Here is a 15,869-nt window from a genome sequence, read left to right as displayed (position 1 = left end):
CTACTTTTTTTTTTAAACCTCAAAATACAACTCAGCTTTATTGACTATCTCACATTAATCTTGAAGAGTTATTAGTTTTTTGGCGAAGCTTATATAAGAATAAGGATAATAAAAATTGGATAGATGAGAATATTGCACTGATGATGTTACCTAGTTTGGTAATGAAACCTCTGCAAGAAACCACCAAGCTCAGAGACCACCAAACTCTGACACCAGCAAACTCAGAGAGCACCAAGGATCTACAGTTTGGCAAGAGTGACACTAATCTAGGCTTCTCTCCAACTGGAAAAGTTTCTGAATGAAACTACAAATATTTGATGCTGAAACTACAGTCTTTGGCACTTACTTTTGCACTCTGGATGGTGGTGCAAAAACACCATATCTGGGGGGGCATCTGAAGTACTGTATTCCTGCAACTGAGCCATCATTCTTGCCACGAGGTTTATCCAGTTCTATGCCATACCAAAACCCTGCAACAAGAAATACCTTTTTTTTCAAACAGGGTATTATTGTTCCTTAAAAAGTTTCATTTGAAAATAAATGCTCTTCACATTTTGAATTTGCAGAACCAAAGGAGGGGGAAAGTTGTTTCAAATAAATAATCAGCTTCAGTAAACTATCCAGACAACAGCGCTCTCTCAAAATTTGTTTCAGCTTGTATTTTAGCATTTAACTCCACTACATATACAAAGAAGCTGATGGAATAAGGAGAGAAAAGTAGGATATCAATTGCTAAATACTGCAATTCCATCTAGGGAAGAACAATAAAGCTTTAAAATCAGACTTTTCAATTTAAAGAAACAATCAGTTCTTCAGAGGCAGCAGTGCAAATCTGCAAGTTTATCAGTAACTTCGCATTTAAATAAGTTTTAGGAAACTGTACTTTAAATTCCCAAAGCTGGAGTGAAATATTATGGAGTACAATCTTTTGAAAAAAGAGAAGACATGCTCAATTATTGTTGCTGACTAGCAACTTGACTTTTACACTCTTTTTGTTAGGACAGTTATTGTTTTTCTATTAATTTTCCCAATGTGCAACTAATCAGGTGAAAACATAATGTCTTTAGGTGTTCTGTTATCTACTCTGGGTAAAGTAGGTACAGAATAGATTCTGATAACAAACAGACTCTGTACACTATCTACCACTTTCAATATGCTTTCATCTATTAAAAAGATAGAAATCAATTTATTTATTCGTTCATTTCTTCCTTGATGTAATCAAATAACATCTTATGTAGAATATAAAACAAATGAAAACATCCAAGGCCTAATTAAAATCCCAAGAGGAACTATCCAAAACAACATAAAAAAGGGATAACAATAAACAGCTAACCAAGCTAAAATTTAGAATTTCAGATGACAACCATTTATCAACCATGATAATTGATAGCATTTTAACTTAACCTTTCATGGGATTTTTCAAAATAAAATAAGAAGAAAGCTAAATGTTCTGCTATCTATCTATAAAGCCAGTAATTTACACTCAACGTAACATTGAAATGATTTTTTTAACTTACCAGACGTCTGTGACTAAAATACTGCATACAAAAGTACCTTATTAGTATATATAGATTGACCAATAGGATTGTCATCACCTTACTTTTTTTCCCAAGAGGATCAGGACTTTCCAATAAGACAATCTGGCCAGTTATTCATATTCCAGAAATGCACATATTAAATTACTTCAATGTACAATGTACATGAAAAACTATTTTGAAATTTTTAAAAATCATAACATGAAACCATTTTAATCAGTTAGGCCGTCTCCAATGTATCTCTACTGTGTTTCATCCTGTTTCTGGACACAATTTAAATGCTCAGAAAAATTCCTTCATCATTTCCAACAGGAAAATTTTTTTGATTCTACAAGAATGCATTTGTAGCAGAATATTTTCTTCAGAAGTTACCAATTAATAATTTATTGAGTTTTAGCTAGTAGCTTACTTTATAATGCAATTAGCTAATTAATAAAATTAATTGTTACTATTGATGTTTAGTGTATTTACTATAAATCTTCAATATTTAATTAACTGTAAATATTGATTTGATATTCTGTATTTTTAATGGAAATTACATTACATATTTTAATGGCAACTGAAAAGCAAAAAAATGTGATAAACAGTGAAGTTACCTGGTGCAAACTTGGTTGTCCCATAGAATCTAACTATTCCAGTTCTTTGTCCTACCACCAGTACTCTTTCTCCAATCTGAATTTCCCCTTCATTAAATGCATTTTGCTTTGCAGATAGAAAAGTTTTATTTCCTTCTGTACAATTGGGTCCATAAAATGCAAGAGATATACAAATTACATTAAATAGGAAAATACCTATGAACTCATTATTCACATACAGGCTCATCACAATCAGTTATGCTCTTAACAGAATTAAACAGAATTACAGTATAAAGGCTAATATAGCTATATGATTTTTAAATTTAGCAAAGACAATGACCTACAAATATAGGAAATTAAGGTTGGTACTATGTGAGAGGCTTATATCATATTACTTTACAATTCACTTCAAATATGTGAAATCTAAACAATTTCAGCCAAAGAAATTCTTAGCTACTGCTACCATTTGTGAACATCTATTTTCTTCCACAGATGTCCTAATGATTTTTAGATAAGATATAGTTATTTCCCAGGGTCGCATAAAGCAGCCAGGAGCATCTGTCCTCAAAGCAACAAAGCAGCTGCATCTTGTGAAAAGCTAAGATAGCTACTTTGAAAATTAAGCTTAGTTATCTGTTGTGACTCAGCAGAAGTTTGCTGTGAGTTGAGTCGGGATGCAAGATTAACAATACAGCTGGGGCTCGTTAGTGGTGTCTTCTGGTGATAAAAGGACGGATGGTGCCATGCCCTGGTTGCAGGAGTCAACGTTCATCATTCATCGGTCGTGGTTTGTTTGTGAGAGACACTTGAAGAAGTGATTTGCTTTCTGTAACCCTGATTCAAGGAGACACTTGGAGAAGTGAATTGCTTTGTAAGAGTTTTGTTTGCATTCTGTTATCTTCTTGTCAGAGACTTTATTTATGTTTATTTTTGGGCTCGCAGCCAGTCTGAGCCGAGGACTGATAAAGTTCTTTCCTTTTAAGTTTGTCTGCCTGTCGTCTTTGAACAAGCGGGGAAGGGGGTCAGAACAGTTATCTATGCATGCATAGACCACAATTGGAGCATTCTCTGATATTGGGAGAACATAAGGAAAATTTGGGAAAATGGCTTTTTCCCCTTTAAGTATAAACTAGATAAATGAAGTTTACACAGAGTTTGCATAAGGCCTATAGCTGGGCTGGTGATTTGAGGTCAACTGAACTTACCAAATATTTCCTTTTCACTTCCCTCACACTTCTAGGAATAACAAAACTTACCAGGAAAATCTCAAGTATTATAGAATGTAATAGCTGCATTAGAGCTTTAGATATGCAATCCTCCCATATCTCTATCCTTATAATAGTCTATTACAACAAATAATTGAGCAGAAATTGTACCAGCCATAGATTTGGATGAATTTTTGTGGTCTTTCATGTTTTCCTTCTTCTTATTACTTGTGGGATTACATTTCTTGGGACAATTCAGTTTGCCATCTAATGATACAGTTGAGGATGAAGAGCTACTGAATCCAAGGTAATTTGCTAAAAATAATAAAATATAGTTATTCAACAAGAAAACACATAAACACATGAAAGAAGTGTCAATTTGTCACATTTTTCATTCCTTGTGAGCATAAAACTAACTGATCATGATGGACACCACTTAGTTTTTCAAGTCTATGTTACTAGTATGTAATACTTATTAAGCCTAGAGCATAAATGTAAAAATAATGCAGCCTTAAGTAATAAAAAATCTCGGTTCTTTGCTTTTGATAGCTAGTCTATTAAATCTTTGATGAGAAACAGGGGGAATGACATTTTGTAGATGAATTATGAAGTGCATGGACTAGTGCCTACAGCATGCTGTTATGCATCATATTAATATTAAAATCCTGTCTATAAAGTAAGATTGGAAAGTAAATCACTTTCATTTCAATTTGTGAAATGTTGATGTACAAGCTCCTTATCAAGATTTATGTCTATCTGTCCTTTCTTTTTATAACTTCCTCTTCTGGTACTTTTCACCTGACACTAAAGATTTTGATGATTAGGCCTGAGGTAAATTCATCCATAGGCCTGGAGATAATGCAAGTTTTTCTTCTAGTTACAAACAGAATGTGGGCTTTAGGATGTACAAGTACCAAATATGGAAAACATCACAAAGACCTTTCAAGCACCGTATTTTTCGGAATATAAGACGCACCGGTGTATAAGACGCACCAAGGTTTTGAAGAGGCAAAATTTTTTTTAAAAGGTTTTGCACTCTGCAGGCCTCCCAAAAATGGGCCCATTTTTTTTTCAAAAAGAGGTGATGAATAGCCTTTAGAAGGCTTGTACAGTGCTCCTGGGAGGTGGGGTGACAAAAACGAGCAAAAACGGCCCATTTTTCATGAAAACAGGCCCATTTTTTGTCAAAATAAAGGGCATGCATAGCCTTTAGGAGCCTTGCAGAATGCTCCTGGGGACTGAGGAGGGGAGAAATTAGTGAAAAACGGCCCATTTTTTGCTCAACTTTGCCCCCCCCCCAGGAGCACTTTGCAAGGCTCCTAAAGGCTATGCACGGCCATTTTGGTGAAGGGGGCAGGGTTTCAGGAGGCACAAAATGTGTATTTGGTGTATAAGACCCACCTAGATTTTCAGCCTCTTTTTTGAGGAAAAAAGGTGTGTCTTATACTCTGAAAAATAGGGTAGCTGCAGCTCCTTGTACAATGTACCCTTGCAGTATGTGCCCTTAATCATAATCTATATATTAGAACCTTGAACTAGTATTTTGCTAAACATCCTGAGATCTTCAGCAAGGTTCACAATCTTTACAAGAGAATGTCCTATTTCATGAATAATGTAGAACATGATGAAAATTACAGTGCAATGAGAGGGATGGAACATTTCCAATAACAGAGAGCTTAAATTACCAGGCATTTTACAGTCACATCCCATTCTATTCCATTAGACCTCAACTGTCTTAACTCTTGCTGTGTTAAAAGGGTATATTATAAGGATAATTTCAGAAACATTAAAATAATCAAATATGGAGGGCCTGAAAGTGTAACCCTTTTTGACTCCCAATGAGGAAGACATAAAGTTTAGCCCTCCATCAGTGATGGCCAAAGTGTATATGTTAACCATGTAAAAATTATGTTTCCTCCTTTTTTAAGTATTCAGTTCATTTCTCTGTGGGGTTTAATTTAGTCTCTTGTTTGATTTAATATGGTGAATTTATAAATATGTATTAATTTATATTTCATCAATGTATTTATTTTGTTGTATTTCACTGCATTAATTGTATGGATTGTCATGAGATCCATAGCATATACTTATCTATGAATACTGTGACTATTTATAATTATCTGTGTATTTAGGATTATTATTTGTACTGTCAAATAATAATCTCACTCACAGCTCCATTGATCTCCTTTCCTCCTGCACCTTTCTGAGGCAAAACTAAAATATTCCATTTTGAAAACCGTAGCTTCTCTTTTGCCCTGATTCAGGAATAAGGTCAGTAAGTTTACTGCTCTCACATGTAGACAGCAATTGCTGTTGTGGTTTAGTGCAGCAGCTGTAATCTGCAGCAAGCTCTCTGGTCAGAGGCCAACTCAGCCTTGGCCCGGTATTTGAATCACAGAATGAGAAGAATGGGCAAAGGCCACTAGACATGACTTGCAGCCTCTCAACCAAAGTATCAGAAGGTGGAGTCAGCATTAAGCAATAGGCAACCTCCTCTGCCTTGAAACATCACATTGATCTTTGCCCATGTGCAGACTTGCCCACACCCAGCTCCACTTCCAGCATCATCTCCCATCTTTCCTCTCCCTGTGGGCAAATAGAGCAGCCATCATCTAGGAATCCTAGGAACCAATAAAACTGTGCATGTTCTTCCCAGCTTCTGGGAGTTTGGATTACTAACACCTACGTAAGATAGAAAGTATAGCTTGGCGAGGGATAAGGAACTACCCAGAGTGGAGGACTCTCTAAAGCCATTGGCCACTTTTCCAGCACATCTTTGCTAGGAGCTTATCAATGAGAAAAATGAAATTTGGTCTTCTACAAAGTCAATATTTCCTTCACTAAATAAGCTAAAAATAAATTAGTTTTGCTTTAGCTGTTCTTTCCACAGCTAAACAAAAGGAAGGATAAAGCCCAGCAGCTGGTTGAAACAAAATAATCCTCCGGTGGACCAACTAAGGTCCAACACATTACTGACCTCTGAACACTTTTCCTCCATATGCATTAGAATCCATTTGATTCAAAAGCAGTTTATGGCTGAAATAAAGATGAATTATGTTTCTATGTTTTATCTCATTAGCCTCCCAACCAAGCACTCCTATATATAAATAAGTGCCACTGAAAAAGAATTATATATCCTGGCATAAGCAAACAAGATTTTCAAGGTATGAAGAACTTTATCTAAAATTACTAATATTATAGATTTCCCTTATCTAGACCAAATATAGCAGCCAAAAATAACTAGAAGACACATTACCTTGTTTACCTGATATAGTTTTCTTTACTTCTTCACTGCCTACAAAAGGGGAATTGGAAGTACCATCTTTTCTTGATAAGCCTGTTAAGTCAAACCAAACCTATGACCCACCACAGTCTAAATAACATATCCAAACATCTTTATACTGTATATATATAACAATTAAACATGTAAACAGATATCTATACAAATCCTCTACTTCCCTCTAAAAGATAATGGAATATTGAAAGACTCAATGGTAAACTCTATAGGTGTTTACCTAGAGGTGCATGAAGCCCTTTCTTACATTTCACAAGCCAATAAAATCAATATTACATCAACATGCTTTCTTCAATCTTCAGTTGAAGAAATCTCAGAGATACAGTAGCAACTAGACAATCATGACCCTTGGATAAACATTTCAGAGATACTGCCTTTAATATACTTTAAAAGTTCTTAAAACCTCAAAGAGAGATTCAGAAAAATATCTGCCTTGATCATGAGTTGATCACAGGAGATTTTTAACATCCTTTTATAGTTATAAATGCTTTATATTTTATAAAATTAAACAAATTTCAATTCTATTGAAGTCATCCTGGATTTTTGTGAGTTACCCATTGAGGTACCTTACTCCAAAAACTGTTGCCCTATGATGCACTATATTGCCCAGTTAAAGGTTAAGGGAACAAGTGTTTTAGTAGTACATAAATAGATGGGTCTGCTTTTAAATATTTTATAGGAAATTTTAAGCAAAGTTCTTTCACATTATATCATATATTGTATGTTATATATTGTAACCTGTCATTTGTATAAGCTAGCACAAAACACATTTGAAATACTGAAGCCTGTTTTTAAACAGGAATTTAAAAGCACTGTCCAACATAAGCAATTATTTGCCAAAAGAATATCACCTATATACAACCTTCCATGTAAACAAAACAACAACGCTTATAAATATTTCATTTAGCCTCTAAATATATATGTGACTGAATATTAATAACATGCTTTAAATTTGTAAAAGAAAATGAAAATTCCTGAAAGAAATTCAGGAAAAAGAATCCAAAACACAAAGAAAAGATCAGAGAACTTGCCCAGTGCATTGAGCACATATTTTGCATTAAAGGTTTTGACTGGGAAATACTTATCTAAATCCTAAGACAGCTACAGATGGGTAATGTCTGTTAAATATGCCAAGGAAGCAAAATAATTAAAATAGGAGAAAACACACATTAGTCCTGAATATCAATGCATGTTGGGTTTGTTCATAATTAATCTTTGTCAACCTAATATTATAATACCTTTTATTGGTTAAGTCTCTGAAAACAAAGGCTACCTACAAACCATGAATTTTGATTTTAGACTGTAAATTGTTATACTTTTTGAAGTGTTCTTTTACTTCAAAGTAAATTGTCTCCATGCTTACCAGAATTCACTTTAGAGGTTATGTGGGTTACATCAATTTTCTTGGATTTGATTATAGATGATTGTCGTGAGGAAGCAGCTTTTGTACTTTTTTTGTGTCCAGAAATTTTGTGTCCAGAAATTTTACTTATTTTAGAGAGTGGTGCAAAGATACCTAGCAGAAAGATACATGATGAGGTACAATCCTTTTTTAAACAGGCTTTTACAGTACATTCAAAGAAACTAGCAGCTTTCATGTGTAAAGAAAAATTGAAAGCAATAAGGCAAGAGGCAATCAAACAAAACATTGCAAATAGTCTTTGATTTATTACCGCAATTAAGATTGGAATTTCCATCTCTAAACAATGTGGTAATAAAGCTAGACAACACATGACTCCATCAATTAGTGATGGCCAACCCAATACTCCTTGTTAACATTGTTAAACAAACTCCAGTGGTTCTTAACCAAGGATTCACCTCAAGCCAAGCCACTCTGGGCTTGGTTCCTTCCAGCCACATGCCTCAATAAGATAATGGACTGCCTCCAACTCTCCCACTTGCTTATGTCCTTCATCTCTGCCCTTCTGGCTGCCCTGTACCCTGCCTAGTGGGATGGCATGCAGCTCCAGAATTACACAGCTCTGGGGCTGATTGCCATGTTGTTGTTCTGGGCTGCAACTGCCCCAACCTGGCCCAAAAATATGGTGCAAAGCTGAAAAACACGGGAAGCCCCAACAAGCACTCATTCACCCCGTTGCCTTCTCTCCCAATTCCCCACACTAACCTTTCATCTTTTGCATTCAGCTGTTGTGAGGCTGGTAGCCACATGTAGGAAGTGTGAGCCAACCCTAAACTAAAGCCTGGTGCAGTGGTGGGTTTCAAAAATTGTTTGAACCTACTCTGTGGGTGTGGCCTCCTTTGTGGGAGTGGCTTGCTGGCCATGTGACCGGGTGGGAGTGGCTTGCCGCCCATGTGACCGGATATGAAGATGCCGACGACACTTGTCAGAACTACCTTAAATTACCTCACTCACAGCACTGGCATGCATAAGAATATGATGTAAACTTGTTTTTTAAAAGGCATCTTTGGTTTGCATTAAAACAACTTCAACACACGCAATGTTCTGATTGCACCACAAACGCAGTAGTCATCCTTACCTTTCACAGAGGCACTGAGTTTTATAAATATGAGCATGATAGTGTAGAATAATCATATCCAAGGACCCTTTCTCTTATCCCAGTGATGGGTTTCAAAAAATTTTGGAACCTCTTCTGTAGGTGTGTCCTGCTTTCCGGGTCCACTGGTGGAACCTCTTCTTACCGGTTCAGTAAATTTGACGAACCGGTTCTACCGAATAGGTGCGAACTGGTAGGAACCCACCTCTGGCCTGGTGCCTTCCCATTGGGGAAAGCACTTTCAACCTTCCCCATTGGCTGGCATTCTAATTTGCACTGCACTGCAGGACTGGGTTTGGGGGTGGGGTATATGTTTAGAAAACATTTGCCGGAGAAGCTGGAGTAGTTGGGTGGAATGGTGGTTGCAGGTCCAAAAAAAGATAGCAAAGGCAGCAAGGTGCTTGTACTTCAGCTGAAAGCTCAGTGTGGCCAACTGGAAAAGAAGGCTGTTGGGAAAAGGAATATTTGCTGGTTCTTGCCAGGCACTGCAAATTGCTGCTGGTGGTTGCTGGGAGCGGTTGCAACTTGGTGCTGTGCTACAGCTACGGGGATTCTTGCAACCCCAGAGCCATAGCGCACCAAGAAGCCCCTGAGCCACACCAGTTCTGGGGCTGCTTGCCACTTACCAAGGTAGGGTGTAGACAAATACAACAATTAATTAAATATCAATTTTTGATTACCTTAATAAATTCAGGTATATCAAAGGTAACCAAAGTACATAGCAGTATTGGAAATAGGAATAAGAAATATCAATCTGAGTTGCAACACCTAATGCAGAGTAAGCAAATATCAATAACTACTTAAGTACTTAGTTGGATAATTTTCAATGACAGACTCAAATAGTATTAGACAATAGAAAAAATGGTTTAATATGAGAGAAATATGAAGAAGTTTAAAAATTAAAAGCAATACCATGTTCTGGAGTACACTTGAAGTACTGCACTTTTCCAACAGTACCATTGTTTTTGCCATCGGGTTCATCTAATTCTATACCAGCCCACTGCCCACTGGCAAATTCTGTCGTGCCACAAAATCGTAATATGCCAGTCTGGAAAAAAGATATATATATATATATATATATGTATATATTCAACTACGTCGTAAACTGAAGTGACAACAGCTGAACGTGATAACAGAATATTATGTTCTGAAATTATTCTTTGAAATTATTCCAAGAAAAAGTTGAAACATAGAACATTCTCCACTGTTCTTCAACACAGGAACTAAAGACTCCTTCAATGAAGGCTGTATAGGCAGAGGAGCAGTCTTAACCTTATATAAAGTATTATATATAAGCTTTTCCACACATCACATTGATACAATAGATTTCCTTTTCAATAAGAGAAACTTCTTTAAAGGAAGTGTGGCTTGACAATGAAACCATCACCCAGAGGGATGGTATTTATTTTCTTTTATTATTTTCTTTTATTTTTGGCAATTTTTAATCAGAGATTAGAAAATATTATGGGATTTTTTTTGTCTTTTACATTTTTATATTACATTTTATACAACTATACTATGCCATTTTATTCTATCACACCTCTAAGAACAAAAAGACTCTTATATTCTCTTGTTTTACTCATGGCCAATTTGGGATTTAGAAAAGGACAAGTATGCCGCCATATTTTCTTCCTTCTTTGTCGCTCTATTCTTTAATTTACTTCTCTGGTTTTTTTTTTACTGTTAGTCCACAACATGCTAACCAAGATGTTCCCTCTGTCTTTGTTTCTATTCCTTCCACCCCCTGCTTACATTGTCCTCTTGATTTTAAAGCTTACCTACATTATGTTTAAAATTGGTATCAAAAGGCTGCAGAGAAAAAAAGGTGTAACAAGGCAAGAGTTGTGTCTGTGCTGCTCTTCTCCCAATTCCAAAATTTAAACTGAAAGCACATTTTTTTCCTTTTGTCCTGCCTGCAAATGCTGCTAATTTTCTTAAGAAAAACCTTCAAGTGGGAATCTCTCCATGCTCCATTTCCTTCAACCAGCAGCTATTCCAAGAGCAACTTGCATCTTTCATTTTAAAGCCTGAGTGAATAAAGTTCCGTCCTCCTGAAGGCTCTACAGTAATTACCAGGCTGTGAAGGCCTCTGAAACAGCAGGTGAAGTATCTTTTCCAGGCCCAAAGCAGGTGGTCGATTGACTTCTGCAGAACTGAGAGTGCAATGTGCGGAAAGCCTCTTTGAGTCGGAATGTGGTTAAATGCCACTTTTATTACCTCCTCTGCTGCTTAATTTTATGAATCTGAGATAGTCTTCTCTTAATGTCATAGAAGGGAGGAGGACCCCAACTAAGGGCTATTATGGGTCCAGGGAAGTGCAGCTCTTGGAAATAACAACCAAAGGAAGGAATTGAACACCTGACTTTTTTTACAGGGATGCTGGTTCTCCCCATTCAGACGAAGTATGGTAACCATACTGCCCCATCCTCTGGCTTGCAGTGCAGGTGCAATTCGTAAATGGTACATCGGTGAATAAGATCTCTCTTATTGGTTATTTAATTATGAATAAGGTTCAATCTGGTTTGAACCATTTTAACTTGGATCAGCCCCAAAACAGATCAGAGATGAGAAGAGGGAGCAATTAAAGGATAAAGAAATATTCTTCTTGTTTCAAACTTGCTGCCTATGCAGTGCCAATCTAGAGTATTTGACTGAATATTGTGCACTAAGGATAGTACAGGAATTGTGTCAGAGAACGACCTGCCTTGCTATTCAGCACTCTTCCCAACTAAGCTGACAGAGATGGTTTTGGACATGATCTTGAGGTCTTCCAGAATGGAGGAATTCATTATCCAGGACAGCCATGATTGCCGCTCCTCAAGATTTTGTGATAGCCATAACAAATATGGTTTTGCTCAAGTTATCATTGTTTAACCCAGATAATAGATGCTCAGATCCATTGGACAGAAGAATGGTTTGAACCAGTGGGGATTTAAATCTGTTCCTTGTGACAGTGAGTACATTTCTAATTTATACTTGCAATAACTTCCTTCCTGCAGAGCTGAAGTACTAATTAGAATTATCCAAACTGAAAAATAACGGTTTATGATGGATTCAAGAAAAAGGTAGAATAGTGATGGATGCTCTTTTTAAAACCTTAGTTTACTCTTTGGTTAACATGACCTGGGTAGTTCACATGATCATTTCTTATTCTCAACCATTATGCAGAATCCCATTTAGGCTTATTACACATCCCAGCTGAAGATTATGAAATAAGTGGAAGACAACTAGAACACAGATAGCAGAAAACTAATATTAAATCTGATCCAATACCCATCATGCCTTTCACAAGCCCGGATAAATGGGGAGTGTTGGTTCCCGTGGCGACGGAACCATGAAACAAGCTGAGAATCCAATGGCAGGACAACACACGGATAAACAACTCTGTAATCCGTGACGTTCTGCCTTTGGCCTTCACAATGCAACGTCACTGCCTTGTGGACATTGACGTTTACGAAGATTAAGTCCAAAGTCCAAGTCCATCATGCCTTTAATGGCAATGATGAAGAAGCTACTAAGTCTTCTCAATGATGTCCATTAGAGTCTTCTGGAATCTAGTTCAGAACAAGCTGATATCTGTTTAGGCACTTTGAGGAGAAAAAAAAATGTATTTGCCACAAAATCTAACTATGAATTAGAGGCGCAAGTATCCTCAGTGGAACAAAATTTCTTATTACTTGAGATTGCACACCCATTACAAACCTACTTGGACAGAGCTTGCTACCTCAACCCACGCCCTGGTAATTCATCTGTTTGATGCATTCATACATGTGACTATCCTTGAAGACAGTTCAGAAACTTCAGTTAATTACTGCAGTGAGAGTGCTGATTGAATTTAAGTATAACGAACATAGTATGCCAATGTATACAATCTTCACTGGTTCTCAATTTCATTTTTAATTCTAGAAAAGCCAGAGCTTGCAATTACAGTAATTGAAATAATGTCTGTTCCAGCTTCTGTCCTATTTATATCTTAATTATCATATTTAGTTTTATAGACAGAAATTCAGGATGTAGGCAGATTAAATAAACAAATACAAAAGTTTGGTAAGCGGGACTCATGAACTGGCTTTTTCAGTGGTTCTTGCCCAACTCTAGGGTACACCTGGGGTTACCTTCCCTAGGCATGAAGCCAATATTATTGTCTTCTCAGCAACCAAGAAATATGTTTTTACTCTCCCACATTTTAGTGAATGAATGTTTTAATATTAAATAGGTATAACAAATGCAAACCCTTTGCTGTGCTGGTTTTAATTGTCTTAGTGTTTATATCATCATGCATTTTATTATTATAGCTTTTTGTGCAGTTTAAATACTGTTTGAAATTTTAATTTTATGATTTAAATGTGTTGCAAGTCACCTTGGAAAAATTATTTTGAAGGTTAACATACATATTCTTCAGAACAAACCAAAAATTAAATTATTCCAGTTTTATGACCATATAACTAAATGCATACAATATCTAAAAATATATTTCTTATATACATATACATATACATATATACATACATACATATATACATATATATATGATCTCAAACTACATTGATAATAAACAACACCAGTTCAATTGGGAACAACAAAAATTATTGGCCATACCAACACCTGCCACACACATGAATTTATTGATGCCTGGAATTCTACCAAAGGAGTAATTAACAAGCTTATTGATCTAGATCCAGCATATGAATACGTAAGAAACCATCATTCGAACATCCAATCAACAAGAGAACCAATCAGCTGCTCAAAATTTAAATATAGCTCCAATTGAACAACTAATCACACAAACAACTAACCACACTGGCACACAAGACATTTAAAAGCTAAAGAGAAATAGGGCAAGAAAATCCTGCTGATGATATTACCTAGTCTGATAATGAAATGTTCAATAACTAAATTGAAACAAGCTTGGAGAGCAAACCATTGCTCTGTTAAAATTCTCCAAAAGCTAACTTTGGCTTAGATAAATATATCTGCTTAATATAGCATATTTATACAAAATGTTAACAATACAAATTACCAATTTCAAATTATTTGTTGGTCACTAAATAAAAGTGCACTATTATCAAACATGCTAAATTATAATATAACATTTAACCAAAGCTTCCTAGTATATTATTTATACAAAAATATTGAAGTTATAATTCAGATCGACTTAAAAATTTAGCTTGTTTCAAAAATTTTATTGAAACAATTGTGCTTACGTTTTACACTTTATTAAAAGCTAAGAATTAATTTGCTTTGAGTAGAAACTAGGGTAGCTATGAGATATCTAATCTTCTAACACATCAGAAATGTGACAGTTCTATGAAGTTCCAGATACTGAATTTCTGTTCAAAGTTGTTTGCTTTCCAAAGTATATTTGCATCAATTCTTTTGATGAAGATATTATTTACATTTGCCATAATGAAACACAATTTACATTCATTAAAAATTAAAATTAATAAAGTTAATAGAAGCAACATGTGGATTTATAAAAGTTTGCAATATTTATTTTAAAGTGCAAAGTTTAGCACAGTTTTATGAAACTGACGATCAACCTGGTACTATGTTTGCTAGTTTAGGACACAGAACTGGTGTATATTCCTTAGCTGGGCAAGAATGATATAATTTTACATACTGTATCCAAATGAACCAGTTACAGATCTCCTTTTAAAAAATTAAATTTTACTAGCTGATGTGACAGAGCTACTAGAAGAATCATTTAGCTCATTATGATTAACAGCCCTACATATAAACTCAGAAACATTTTCAAGCCAGTTAATTCCCCCCCACACACAATTTGCTTATTAAACGTACCTTCTGTCCTGCAATGACAACTCGATCTCCCAGTTTTAGACCAAGAGATTCAAGCATTTCTTTTCCAGTGACATTATCATAATTTGGAAGCATTATATTGGAAAGGTCGCAAACCAGAGGTACTGCATCTAAAAGCATCTGTTTGATTTCTTTAGCGCTGGCTGCTGCATCAGCCATTTCCAATGGCATATCTACTGGATCAGGAACCACATCAGCGGGTGTCTGCCCTTTGTCATTCTGTGGAACAATAACCACCAAAACAAGGGAGTGAATTCAGATACAGTATTGATCCAAATCAAAACAGAGCTATTAACTCTCTAACAAATATTAAATAACTAAATACACCATCATCATAATCAAACACAACTATTCCTAAACATCCATTATCAGGATCAATGAATTTCAAATAATTTACAAAAAGATCTAAAGATAAACAGAAGTACAAATATAATTTACACATATTTTCCTGTGCATTTTTGATGTTCAAACAAACAATTGTTAAAATCAACATCTCACCCTAAAAGCAGGGTTAGCGCCGTGTTCCAATAGACACTTTGCAGCTCCAGTACATAAGTTGAAGGCAGCAATATGCAAGGCAGTTCCAAAATCAAAGTCACTGCAAGTGGCATCAACATCTACAATTAAGAACCAAATTGATATGTGGATATATGGGCAGATATCAATGCTGTTTTTATCCTTAATGACATACTATGGGCAAATACAATTACTAAGTCAACATTAAATCTAGCCAATAGAATTCAAAATCAAGATAGAGAGGTCAAACAGTCAATCACCCACTAAACAAATTAAATTTATATGCAACTATGCTTTCTAAATTGTCATTTTAGCAAGAAGAGAGGTAATATCAATTTGCTTGAATTCATGTGTCAGATTAATAAATAGCAACTTTAAGACTATTTAAAAACACTGGGCCCAGAGAAGCT

General features: G+C 35.6%; 1 protein-coding gene across 2 annotated transcripts in view; it reads right to left on the bottom strand.

Annotated features, from left to right (window-relative positions):
* Positions 1-15,869, bottom strand: part of CLIP4 (CAP-Gly domain containing linker protein family member 4) — a 44,118-nt gene that overhangs the window by 6,839 nt on the left and 21,410 nt on the right. Inside the window, exons 6-13 of one of the 2 annotated variants that reach the window (XM_032215786.1) lie at positions 15,442-15,560; positions 14,926-15,162; positions 10,039-10,174; positions 7,974-8,126; positions 6,572-6,652; positions 3,487-3,630; positions 2,132-2,266; positions 347-470 (exon numbers count right to left, since the gene is read on the bottom strand). In XM_032215786.1, coding sequence (XP_032071677.1) covers positions 347-470; positions 2,132-2,266; positions 3,487-3,630; positions 6,572-6,652; positions 7,974-8,126; positions 10,039-10,174; positions 14,926-15,162; positions 15,442-15,560 — 1,129 coding nt within the window. The remainder of the gene's footprint in view (positions 1-346; positions 471-2,131; positions 2,267-3,486; positions 3,631-6,571; positions 6,653-7,973; positions 8,127-10,038; positions 10,175-14,925; positions 15,163-15,441; positions 15,561-15,869) is intronic. The other variant, XM_032215787.1, reaches the window with a different exon arrangement.

Source organism: Thamnophis elegans, chromosome 4 (genome assembly GCF_009769535.1).
Source record: "Thamnophis elegans isolate rThaEle1 chromosome 4, rThaEle1.pri, whole genome shotgun sequence".
Lineage (NCBI taxonomy): Eukaryota > Metazoa > Chordata > Lepidosauria > Squamata > Colubridae > Thamnophis > Thamnophis elegans.
The sequence above is the reverse complement of the archived record's forward strand: the minus strand, read 5'-3'. Positions and strand labels throughout refer to the sequence as shown.